Below are 13,736 nucleotides of genomic sequence, written 5' to 3'. Positions count from 1 at the left end.
GCAGCAGTGCTCATATAGTCCAGACACAAAATAAAATAGGATATAATTCTTCCCTCTGCTTCCTTATTTGATTTCCAAATTCCACGCAATAATACTTCTGTGTCCTTTGGGATAGTAAGGTAATGGAAGCCTCAATAGTAGGATCAGCAGCGAAGGTCTCATTATCGTCTGTTTTACACCAGTATAAATCTGCTGGCTTTCATTCTCCATAGGCTGAAGATGGCTCTGCTTTTCTTACACAGTTCAAAACAACTTTGAACTTGTTAGGTCCGCCTACTCTGGGTTTTTGCTTGCTTAGATGAACCGCAGTAGATGCAGCTATTAAGGCATAGTTCACACTATCCATTTTCAGTCTTGAATTTCAAGGGTGTTCTCCAGAGGTGATAAATGCCATGGAATAGTATGTCAGGAACCACTGATTTCAGTGCAGCATTTAGAGGGCCATTACCAAATAGTCCTCTAAATCCCAGTCTTTGTACCACATTCCAAGAGGTACAGGAATGCACCTTTTACATCCTCAGCAACTTGCATTTAGGTCATCAACCACTGACTTTATATAAGTTATTCCTATTGTACATGGGCTATCTAAATACTTTGACTCTCCAGAAATGGAGGATAACGCTTACCCATGTTGATAAAAATTTCTGGAATAATTAATCTTAAAATAACTGTGATTGTACATTCAAACTGAGGACAACTCATCTGATACTGGAGAAACACTTTTTGTGGTTAAAATACATGTAGAGGTCCTCTGCTGTTTCTTTTAAATGAAATTTTTCACAAAAATATCATGCCCTGATTTAAAAAAACCCAACAACCTAAGAATAGTTATTAAAAAGAAAAAATCTGTAATATTAACATAACAATATTGAACAACTTCAATAGTAAATGGAAAGCCTTTAAATCAGTTGACAGGGCTAGTTTCAAAAGCATTTTTGCTCCCTATTCTAGTATAGAAACAATAATTGGTTAACTTTTGATTTATTTCTGGTTTATTTAACATACTATAACTTTATTCTAAAAGCAGATCTTAAAAACAATTGTTGTACTTTAGAAGTCTTTCCTGTTCATTTATTCAAGATAGCCAAAACACTTATCATTGTCATATATTTTCCCTGATTTTTTTTTTTCTGAAACAGTTTAAGACTTCAATTTGTTAGCTATTCTGAAAATATTGTTTCTCAGACCTCAAACCATTTGTACAGACCTTGGTTTACAAACTGGATTTGAAAAGTGGAATACTGTTTGAAGCGGACAAAACTTCCTCCAGGAAGTTCCTCTGGCATTTTGCATTGTCTGACACTGCCACAGTAGGTCAGTTTTCACCCAAGAAAACTGCAGTATATGAAAATGCCGCACTCATTATTGCTGTTCCTATGCAGTAGTGCGATTTGAATGTCAAATAAGAGTTTCTCAACCAGATCTGCTCTTTTGGCATTGATGGCTGTGCTACTTTCGGATCACTGAAGAGTACAAAATACATTTTTACTAAGCATTAATGCCTTTCGTAGCACATGGAAGGCCAAGCTTTCACGAGATGCTGAAGTCAGGTTGATGCAGCTGATGAAAGGCAAGAGTCTGGTTTTCATCTGTATTTTCTCAGCCCTTATTGTTTGCAATGATGGAGTATTCTTGAGGACCCTTTAAATTACCCTTGATTACACTAATGCCCTCAGGTGGAGATCATCAAAGAGTAGGTACCAAGATTGAGGAGCATCTTGGCATGGATGTGTGATTATGTCACAGTATTCTCTATATACTTTTTTAAGGTGTTAGCGCACTATTTGAAAGTGCCAAGTGAAGGTATTGGCAGGGTCTTTTATTGATAAGTGAGATGCTTCTATATTTATTATATTTATTTAGAAGGAAAACTACATCATTATGACATCTTCATTTTGCCTGAAGGCTATATTAGCACTTTGACAGTTGAGCTGATTCAACATAAAATACTGAGAACACATCTACAAAAGGTTGATGCTGAACTCAAATTAGCAAACTGTTTGACTTGGGTTAAACAGTGCAAATTTTATGCTGAACTGTGTGACACTTGTCTCCTGTTTTTATGTCATCACAGCTGTAAAATCCTTTTTGATATTGGAAGCACCATAGTCCAAGATTACGGAAATATTAACAAAATTAAGACAAAAATAAGAAAATGTCATCAGTGAGGACTTAGATCCATGATTTCGCAAATGTCTTCTTGAATGTTTTGCTACACATGCTATTTTAAACACCTTCTATTAATACTTCTGTGTTTTTCAGGTTAAACACATTTCTGAAGATCCACCTTGTAAATGCCCTAATAAGTTCTGTGTGGAGCGTCTTTCACAAGGAAGATACAGAGTTGGAGAGAAGATCCTCTTTATTAGGGTAAAGGTTTTATATTTTATTTTGTAGTGAATTGCTAGTATCTGCTACCTCCCATTTTACAACTAATATCACTGATTAACAGTAGAAGATATTTTTGTGTTAACTAACACTGACTCATTTTTATGACCATGTCAGGAAATAAACTACAGTGGGATAACTGACCTAAGGAATTATTAGCCTGTGGTAGATACGTCTAACTTTAGGTCATTGAATTTGTTTTGTCTTTGATCAATGGCAACCAAAAGCCTTCACAAATGGAGATGATGACTTCCTCTCAGTTTGGTTTGAAACAACATCCACTGCATGAAAACAGCTTTTATCCCACTTTGTTTTGACTGATGCTATTTAATGGATCAGGAAACAGATATTGCTAGAGTGAGCAAAACATTAGTGTCCATAGTACTTCACTTGATTAACATATATTTCCAAACCCAGTGTTGCATTTCAGACTTGTATGTACTATATTAACTCCCATAGCACAAAGTTAATCATTAATATAAATATTTGCTAGCTTTAGTATCTGTCTGAAGTTAGCACAAATACACTATCCAAACCTAGTCTTTATCCTCTTCGCTATATATGCTTATGGTAGTAATAATGAAAATATCCTAATCATTTTATTCTGTAGTAGTAGGTTAAGAATCTGATTCGTGCTATGCTGCTTTCCATTTTCCTCTCCACGTGTACTAACCTTGAGTAGTGACTTGACAAAATTATAGCTCTTGCTCTCAAATAACTGTTACCCTTAGTTTTCTAAAGGCACACAACTGTGATCTGATAAAACTCAGTATTTAGCACTTGTGAGAACAAAAGAAGTCAGAGGGACTCGCCATCTGTAGAAGTGAAGTTCCTAGTTAAGCAAAACTCCAGAGTGCCAGTTCTGTCATAAACTTGTACTTAACTTGCAATGAAGTCAAATTTAGATAAGGATTTAGGTTTTCTCATGTGTATAATGTTGACAACATGTTTAAGTACTGTGCTGAATAGGAATTGAGAACTCCTAATTAATTCAGTAATAGCTCAGAAAGAAGAAGAAATACAGGATTTGTCAGATAGTTTCGGATTTAACGTGTTAGTATAAATGATTAATAGCTTTTCTGTTTTGTAGCCAGTGAGACTTTTTTTTTTTTTAATTCTGCAGTATCTTTACTTACTAGCTTTATTACTAGCCTCAAATGACTTTGAAGAAGGTAATGGTCATTAACTAAAGATCTCAGTAATCTGGCATGGTATAACACGTTTTCTTCCTTTTGACTTTAATTTCAAGTAACAATGTCAAAGTATTTTTAATCTTCTAGTTTTGAGAAACTTATATTTTTCTGCCAGAATGGTGAGTGTCAAATTCCCTTTTGCTGGCTTCTTTATTGTGCAATCTAGTCCAAGTCAGATTTCATTCCAAGTTTGCAAACAAAACGCCCTTTTCATATCACGCTACTGCATTCCAAGTTGAATTGTGCCAAAAAATAACAGTAATATAGATTAGACATTAAACTGCAGTATTAGAGATCATTCTTACAAAACTAATATCACTGGAAACCTGCCATGAGCTTCAGTGGGAGCAAGTCTGTATTCCTAGGTTTTTTTTTCAAGTCGGTTGTCTTTTGGTTTTAGTTGATTTGAACCTCATTTTAGAGTGCTTCACTGCATCACGGTAAGTTTTTACTTTTCATTCGACATGTTCTTATTGTGTACATAGATTTATTAGACTTTGTTTGGAATCTTTTGGACACTTGTGACAAAACACATTTGAGATGTGTAGCTGACACTTAATTTTGTTGGTGTCTGGCAGCCTATTTGATGCTGCTGACATAGTTCCTCCTACATTGTATATTCTTTAACAGGTATATGCCATTTGTTTATAATCCAGCATGTTCCAGTTGAATTGAAAGTGTAATTTTAAAATTTTGAATTAGTATACCCATTACTGTCTCTATTAGCTTTCTCCAGTAAGCTCTATAGTATTTAAAAGTTTCAGTAATGCTACAAGCATGCTATGTGATAAAACTTTACAAGAGCTAAGTTTAAAACTCCTATTAATTGATGGTTAAGATTTTTTCAGAAATTATTTAACAATGTTATCTGTAACAAATTTGTTTTATTCTAGTTCTGCAAGTTCTTTTAAAAAAAAACCCACAAAAATCCCCAAGAACAAGTCCAAGTCCCTCTTTTTGCCTCTTTTTGTTAATTTATATCTGTATATGAAACAAATGAAAAAGGAAGAGCAAAGAAAATAAAACCAGGCAAAACACAGAATTCATGCAAAAAAAAATCACATTAAAAATTACACATGTCAATCTGAAGTAAGTTTAAGGAAAAAGACCTCTAGAATATGGAGCAAAATGCAGGGGGGACAGTCCTTCAAAATTTCTGTCGTATTGTAGTAACTTCTCAAGGTAACGGTCCCATTAAAATTACTTGAATAAAGATTTATATTTTTTTAACATGGAAAAATGTTTCAATTTGAGATTAAAATAAACTATGGAAAACCATGAAGTAATGGAAATTATGAGAATCCGTGAAAACTTTAAGATACTTTAGTCTGCTGACAAAAATTCGTGTCACAAAAGTAGTTCTTTATGCATGAAGTAGTTCCATAATGCATAAACTGAACATAATTACCAGAATGCTGTGATGGCTTAGATGCTAAAAATTTATTTTAAGTAAAAAGTTATCTGCTCATGAATTCTTTTTCCTTTCTGCCATATAGGAATGAAAGAGTCTAAATTCTGCTTACACAAAAATGGTGCAAGACATGTTTTACAATAATTTTAATAACTCGGAGTAAATTAAATTACTACCTTATTTAAAACTGAGACATTGGTTTAGAATTGGTGAGATCTCTCTCTTTTTGCCATATACAATCAATTATTTGCCTGTTCACTCTCAGATCTTACCGTTACGCCATGAAGTGTTCTAGGGAACAAGCCTTAATCTTTCAAAGGAGAACTGAATTAATAAGCCTATTTTTAAAAATAAAGAATAACAAGTCATGAAAACTTAACTTGCACAAACGCGTGTTTTTTAACTTGGAAAAAAGAGTCATGGAGTTTGAAGTGATTTCTTCTTGGAGAAGCCAGTAAAGAAGTTATTTAGATTAATAGAGTTTTTTACAGTAACAAATGTCAGTCAGACCTTAAAGGTAATTTTTTTTAAACAGTTTCAATGGCAAATATTCTTATTTCAAGTTATCTTCTGTTTATTACAGTGTATATTCATAAGGATGTACACTTCACAATTAGCAAGCTTCTCAGAAACATCTGTCCTGTTGGTCCATACCCATAATAACATTCAAATCGGGTTTTGCACAATGGAAAAATTATTTCTTTGTGCAAGCTGGAGTCAGAGTAGATGATATAATGGGTCCTGGCTTTGAAGTCTGTTGTTTTTTTCTATAACATATAGGTGTTCTCTACCTTGCAGACCGGATGATAAGCACGTGATTACTCTTACACTTTTTGACCTTGTATTTTTAATCATTAATTTCACTTAGCATTGTTTTGCTGTAGTAATAATAAAATGTTTGTTTAGTACTAGCTTCCTCTAAATCCCAGGAAATGAAAGGCATTATTTACCTGCTACAGCACCTGTGTAGAAACTTTATCTTGGGATTCACTATCAAAATACGCGTGTGTAATATATGTGTGTGTGTGTGTATATATATATATATATATATAAAATCACTCTGCAGGCAGTCTGGTGTATGTTATTGCCTCTTCCTGCTGAGAAAAAAAGTACTCTTGTAGTATTTGGAAGCATATTTTACCCCAAACCATCCAGGTAGGAATGATATACCATCTAAGAACTGTAAATAATAAGGAAGAAAGTAAAGAAGATTGATTATATGGTTCTCAAGACTCAAATGTATGGTTCTTCTTTTCCAATCCAAATGCATAAGTCATACTCATAGCTTTTGCTTGTTGTACTTCTGTGTTTTGGTTGGGGGTTTTTTCCGCATAATTACCTGTCTTTTATTGTCTTCCTTATTCCAATGATTTTAACAGTTCTTCTGCTTTTCCCAGGTCTATTCACTTCTAGTCTACAAAATAGTTTACCTTTTTAACACGGAAATTCCTTCCCTAGAGCTTTATCCATATCAAATACCTTTCAGGGATGTTTAAAAATGTCAAAAATGTAAGCAGATCAGGCGTTTTAATTGACCTAATTCCAAAGGAGAGGTAGTGGGATGCCTGGGAGTTATCTTGTGAGTGAATTCTGAAAACACATCTCAGACCTCAGGACAGCGACAGTCCTTGGCCTCTTTTTGGGGCTTCTAATCTCTGTCTCCTCATGCTTATAGACAAACTTACTAATTCTCAGCTCTAGACTGCAAAAGACCCAGGGAAAGGCATGTTCAAAGTCAAGGCGTAATTAATGTCCCAGATATAAGGTGGTTTTGGAGACCTTCCAGCAGTGGGTGGCTGGACACATTTTTACTATGTGCCAATTACTCTCCAGCTGCTTTTCCCTCACAGAGCAGTTGGCGCATTTCAGTCTTTCTTCTGCTAGTGAAGGTGAAATTCTTCTCAACCTTCTCAGGTTTTGTTTTTTGTCTTAAAAAAAAAGTCCTTAAAGGGCCCATAAAATTCAGTCCGCAAGACTCACAGGCTCTTGGACAAACAGTGATACTGAACATGTCAGTGGGGTGACTGGAGCCCAGTGCTGCCTGTAGGACAGACAATATCTTTTTTCTTCTTAACTCTGCCATTAATCCGTTGAGTGACATTAGGCAGACTTCCTCCAACTTAAGTTACAGCTTGCCTATTCTCATATTTATACTTTCTCTCCTGTTTCTCCCCTTTTTTTCCTTTTTTTTTTTTTTTTTTTTTTTCCCCTTCCTGCCTTGAGTCTTTCTTGTTCAGGCCTAGCAGCCTTCATGGAGCCAGAAGCCCGTGGACATCTCTTTGTTTACTTGTACTTGATGATGCTGTGTTTGTGCTGAATACAAGAGCAGCTACAGTTCCATTATCTGGTTCTGTGAAGACTTGACATTCCTAGTTAAATGGTTGACAGACTTTCACTGAGGGTTAGCCAAACCCATAAAGTATTAGAAATTAAATAATTCTTTCCCCCCTCTCTGTCTTGATTTTATTTCAGGTATTTTTTCCTTGACATGCTTCTTTTGTGTGGCCGTTCATGTTAGTTTAGTGTCTAGAACTTGTGTGTGTTGGGGATAGTTTGGGATTCATACTGTGAGCAACAATGCTTTGAAAGCATTCATTGTAAACTTCTTTCCAAAAAAACCCCAACTGTGTAAGTCAAATTCTTAGCTGCTAAATTAATGGATAAGTGGTGGAGTTACTCCTTCTTAGTTTCACCCAAATTATATTCTTGTTAGTCTTTGTTGAAAATGTTTTGACAGCATGTGTTGATGCAGTATTTTATGCTGACAGGCTCAGAGGTTTTTCCTCACTAACTTAGACCTGTTTGCCTTAGGGACCTCCTTCTGGGGACAATTAAATATTGTGTCTTCTTTAATTCCCAGTGTCTCCCCGTCTGCAATATTGCACAGTGAGAACTCCACTTGGACGTTTGAAAAGTCTTTAGCAAATCATATTGTGCTTTTCTAAGATATAACGCATGTTCAAGAAGCGTCATGTTCTAGTTCTTGAAACGATTAATGCACCTGCAGTCATTTCCTACCAAGATATTTATAATTTAGGCTCCTGGAATTGAAGTTATAGCAATATTAGGTTCCCTGTGTTCAGTGGAAAGAGAAATCTCCCCTGGGAGGTGGCTCAGAACAGGAAGCCGCAGTAGGGTATTCTGAAGCTGTGTGTGTAATATCTTTAAAAGCACCACCTAAAAATTCAGCTGACTTCCTTATGTGAATCGGGCTGAGGAAGCCTTTGGTATGCTCTTACTGCAAGAGCTGAAGACGGCAAGGCAAGACCTCCCTGGGTGCCCGGGTTTCCTCTCCGGTAAGAATGTGCCAGGGTGAAACTGCCCTGCACACCAGTCTCAGCAGTGTTTGCTCTGTGGTAACTAATGAGACAAAAAGTTCTCAATACTTTAAAGGTCAATAAAGATGAGTAACAAAGTTAGATAAATATGTTAGATATTATAGATCGTATTATTTCAGGCCCTTTTTTTCCCGTAGAATGTTGAGAATATTAAAATAGACCAAACTGTATAACTAACTCCTCTCCTGTTTGCCCCCCTTCCTCCTTTTTTTTTTTTTTTTTTTTTTTTAACTGGTCCTTGGACTCCTTTTATATGAAAGGTACTGGATCAACGTCTGCATCTCTAAGAGCACAGGTAGACTGCTAATCCACTCCACCATTAGTCTACAGACAAGAATTTGCAAAATTAAAAAGCCTTTATAGTTTATTGTTGAGAACAACAGACTGTGTCCCATAACTTCTATTCTGAAAGTGTTGATAGGGGAAACTATTTCCTTCTTGTTCAGTTATTTTCTTGTTGTGGTTCTATTTAATAGACTAATAAATTTGTAAGAATCCATTTAACACTTACTAGACATTAATACATTTTACATTAACGATGAGACAGCAGTTAATGCTCTCAGTTTGGAGCTAGTAAGCCTGATGCATTACATCTGGAGATGCAGCTCTTCGTAGTGTTGCTCTTTAAGAAGGATAGTATTGAGCTTTACATTTTCTTATTTAAAATTCTTCCTTGATGAGGTGGAAAGGTCTTGTTTGACAGTAATGTGAATAATACTGCATCAAGGTGAGTACATCTATCTTTTTATAGAATGATACTACTATTTTATGGGGTGAATTAAAGTTAATATTCTTCACTGTAGCTTTACATAATTAGTATACGATGCTAATTAAAAATAAAAAACCCCACCCCAATTCTTTGTTGTGATATACTTTGTGTAAAGTATACTTTTACACTATGAACATAACTCATACTACTGTCTAGAGAATGGACAATAAATGAGGCTTATGTCAAAGTTTCTGCACTGCTTATCAGAGATTCTTGTTGAACATTTAGGATTCAAGCATAAAAGTGCATTGATTATCTATTGCAGTATTGTTTAGTGTTAGGGTAACGTTCTACAAGAACTTGTAGTTTATATGGGAATTTCCAACTGGGCTCTGTATCTTGCCTCAGAAATGATGGTTCTACATAGAACATTGGCCATGATTTAACAAAAATGATGTGTAGGTTTTATAAATATTTAATGCAACGTGGTTTGGACTTTCCATTCCTGAAATAACAGGAACAAGTTGAAGTGCATATCAGAAAGTTGTTTATTTCTTTGTCATTCTCTTATCAGTGTGAAAGCAATGGTTGCTCCTCCTGTTGCATCTAGTTACGCTTTGTATGATTTCATGTTGTTCACTAAAACCTATTTATGTCCAGTATATTTTATTTTTCATCTCCATTGCACCTCTGTGGCAACATGCAAGATGCGTGTACTTTTTACGATAAATAAAGGCAGCAGGATTTTATCCCATGTGTTTATTGATGAGCTTGTCCTCTGTGCTGCCTTCTAATTCTGACCAGTAGAAAAGTAGTAAATGCTTTCTTTCCAAATCATCTTTATCACATTGAAATACCGAACATTGTATTTTAATGAGAACATTCATGATTTGCATACAAATGAATTTATCACCAGTCGGTTCCACTAGGATTTTTTTTTTTCCTAGCAGAAATTGTGAGATGCCTACTCTTCCTAAGGAGACAGGGTGAAGCTAAGCTTTTATTTTTGGTTTTTGTTCTCTTAAGATAGGAATATTGATTTTTAGAGTCTGAGGGCTGCATGACTGTTGCTTAGGTTTGATGCCTACAGGATTGTTTCAGTGGAGAGGAACAAGCAATTCCTTTCTATTTCTATTATTTTGATTAACTGAATTGTTAATCAATTTACAGAATTACATGGCATTTTTTATTATTTATCTCTTAGATTAAAAATCTAAAGAGTAAACCGTCAATTTGTGATAATCTCTGTTCTAAATTATGTTGGGTTTTTTTTACACTGATTTCTTGAGATTCTGTCTTGAGGTATTATGTTCTGACTTTAGAAGAAATAAAAACCATAACAAAATTTCAGCTGCGTTTGTGAGTCAATAGGAATTGAGTTCTCTTTCAAAAACCAAAAAAAGTATTTATCAAGAATAAACTGTTATAGAGAGAAAGGATGAAACAACGAGACATTTATCTGTAACATGTACCTTGAATTATTAATCTGTCTAGGAGCTGAAGACTATGAAATAGTCATGATAAATTTAGTGTATCTAGCATATATATGCAATAGTATAGAAATAATACTTTTAGGATATATTGAACAATTCTTTTTAAGTGCAGATTTTTAGATTTCTGTAATTAAATATAATAAAATTTTCCTTTGAAATCCAATTTGCTGTTCATAATTTAGCACAGTATTAATAGTTATTTTTACTTCCAATTTTAAATTTTATTTGCTAATTTAAGTTAATAGTTTGAAAACTGGTTGGCAAATGTTCTTGTTTACAGTAAGAGAAAATTAAGGAAAGAGGTTTTAAGGTCATGTGCATTCTAATTTTATTGTGTGTTTTGTTCTCATACAATGACAATTGCCCCATTCAAGCTGTTTGTGCTGAACATATATAAAATTTAGCTTATGATCAAAATACATTAGCAGATTAAAATATAGGGTTTACTAGTTCTCCTTGGGTAACTGTCAGACCCTAGACTAGATTGTATCAGTTACTGTTTCTGCTTCTTGAACGTGTGACATCTTTGTGTCATGAATGGAAATAGTTGCAGCATATGGCTACCCCAGTTCACATGGGACCAAAATTATGCTTCCATGGCTCCTCCAGCAATAGAAATTGCAAGTGCTCAACCAAGGTCAACATTTGAGCCTGACTTTATTTTCTGTGGTTTGGTTTAATTTCTTCTTGGCATTAGAAGTAGCATTTTTTGAGTCCAAGTCTGCTTATACGCTTTGTGCATCAAATAATGAATTTTGACAGAAGCTATTTTCTTCACATAGTTTTACTTCTTTAGCAATGGAACATTAAGGAGGCTATAATTACCACCTTTTTGCCGTGATGAAAAGTTTATTAATAATCACATGAATGCTACAGAGTAAGTGCCAACTTGGAGACAGATTTAAGTTGGTAGACAAACACTGAAATCAGTGGTAGCCCACAAAAGCCAAGGGATAAAAATTAGAGACTCTCTAGATTTGCAATTTGGAGTTAAAACTAGATATGAAGTTCTGTTAAAATATATACCCAACACCATTATTTATCCTTATCTGAAAACAACGTTGTTTTCTTTACTTAAGTCCAGATGTGATTTCTTGTGATTGTCCTGTATATGTTGATTTTTAAAATGGTAAATGCACAAATTTTAAAAAATTTTTAAACCTTTTCTTAACATCAGCTTGTTTTGCAAATCTCATTGAGACCTAATACACATAAAACTGATCTAACATTTTAAAATCATGTTGTGCTTATTTCAGTGGAAGTTTAGGAGCAGCATCTCTTCTGCTTTTTTATTTTTGTCATTAATTTTTGAAACACAGAGCAAAACAAGAAGAATCTGTGGCTCTAAGGAAGTATTAAATACAGCAAACGTTTTCTTTGGCAAAGATTAGTAAACTCCAGAGATCCCAGACGCAACTATTTATCTGAAAGGTGTTTCCAAAAAACAGCAACTATTAAACTGAGGACCAGATATAGATTGTTCCTCAAGTCATAAATCAGCATCAGTTGATTCAGACTGCTTTGTGGTGTGCTATCATGCCTTCTTTTCTGCTTGCCAGAAATGGATTTACCATCCAAGGTTTAAAAAGCAACTCAGAAAAAACCAAAAAAAAATCCACGATACCAGATCATTAAAATTATACTATTTTATGAAGCTAGTATTTCAGTCATGGCAGCAGATACCGAAGTGCTTCAGTTGTTATAAACACTTTATTTAGATAAAGACAATCAGAACTGATTAGATCATTTTAGGTTTTACAGTCAAAGTTATGCCTTTTGTCTACCCAACTAGATACAACGGTATTTGTACTTTTTAAAAAAGAAAGGCAGAACTATTGCTTTAAACATGCCATTTACTGTTAGTTATGAGGTTGTGATTGCTTTTGTAAACAATGCTAAAACAACATTAAGTATCCTTTTAAAATTTGTATAAAGATCTTATTTTCAACTATCACAATACAGAATAGGGAGAAGAAGCTGCTTCCTCTGCTCTATTTACTACCTAAAGCTTTTGACAGTCTGGCTTTTCTCATATCTTAAACATCTGACCATCTTAACTTCACGTGAACATTACTGTATTTCAGAGTAATTATTTATTCAGAAGGAGACCTGTTTGTAGCTATTTGCGAATGCATAACCATAATAAATTCCTCTCATTTGAAGAAAGATTTAACAGCCTCAAAAGATTTTCTAAATATAAAGGAAGTGGTGTTGTGCCTCGTTCTCAAAGTTTTACACATTAGGCTACCTGTGCTTTTTGTAGAGGAACTGGTTTCTACCTCGTGTTCTGCCCCAGAAGCCCCCAATCTGAAACCTTGCCTTTCCCCAATTTTTAAATTTTCCTTTTTTTTTTTCTTTTGATTGAGGTAGATGTATAATACTTGATCTCTACACATCTGAATTTCAGCTTTCATCCCAGACGCAATTTGGAATCTTTCTGTTAGAGCAATAACGCATTTAAATAAGCCTGCTTGCTGCAAATGCTTCTGGTGTGGCAGGGAGGCACAAGGATGTGACATGTGGCCAGGGCCTTTTGCCTTTAGCAACTGGCAGCTTCCTGGTCCCTTTCTACTAGCGTTATTTTACATGGAGCATATTTATAGATCACTTAAAGATGACGTAACTAAGTCACAAAATGAGTGTCTATTGTAATTTTTTTTTTTTTTTTAAACTGATACCACACTGCTTTTCATGGAAGACATTTCTGCTCAACTTACCTGATACAGTATACAGTATCTCTTCATCATTCGAATCTCTCCTTGTTTCCTTCAAGGGAACACATTCAAAAAAGTTTAAATTGTAGTAGTTACTCTTTTTACACCTCAGGTTTTTCTTTCAATATTGTACCTGAGAAATATTTTATCATTAGCAAGCCTGTTACCCAACCAGTTAAACTAATACAGCTCACTTAGTTTCAAAGACTGTAGTTGATCATAAGATTTGAATATTGTTTTGAAAATTAAGCTGAATTCTTTTAACTCTATGACAGAATTTTAAAATTTGTAACCTAAATGTTTCCCTGTCAAAAATTTCCTAAGTTTATCTTGCTGATGCTTCTTTTAATGTTTATTATCTGATCATCAGCACAATGATCTGTATTGTTTCATTTCTTCATCCATTTTCATTGTATTGGACAATTTCTTTTTTTTTTTTTTTAACATGAAACAAAAATAGCTGATATTTTTGTGGAACCTGACTGACTTT

General features: G+C 34.4%; 1 protein-coding gene across 5 annotated transcripts in view; it reads left to right on the top strand.

Annotated features, from left to right (window-relative positions):
- GAS2 (growth arrest specific 2) overlaps positions 1 to 13,736 on the top strand; it is a 95,200-nt gene that overhangs the window by 54,111 nt on the left and 27,353 nt on the right. For all 5 annotated transcript variants that reach the window (XM_074918188.1, XM_074918185.1, XM_074918187.1 and 2 more), the window contains one exon: positions 2,263 to 2,370. In XM_074918188.1, the coding sequence (XP_074774289.1) occupies positions 2,263 to 2,370 (108 nt within the window). The remainder of the gene's footprint in view (positions 1 to 2,262; positions 2,371 to 13,736) is intronic.

This window comes from Athene noctua, chromosome 14 (assembly GCF_965140245.1).
Source record: "Athene noctua chromosome 14, bAthNoc1.hap1.1, whole genome shotgun sequence".
NCBI lineage: Eukaryota > Metazoa > Chordata > Aves > Strigiformes > Strigidae > Athene > Athene noctua.
This window is presented reverse-complemented; position numbering and strand designations above follow the sequence as displayed.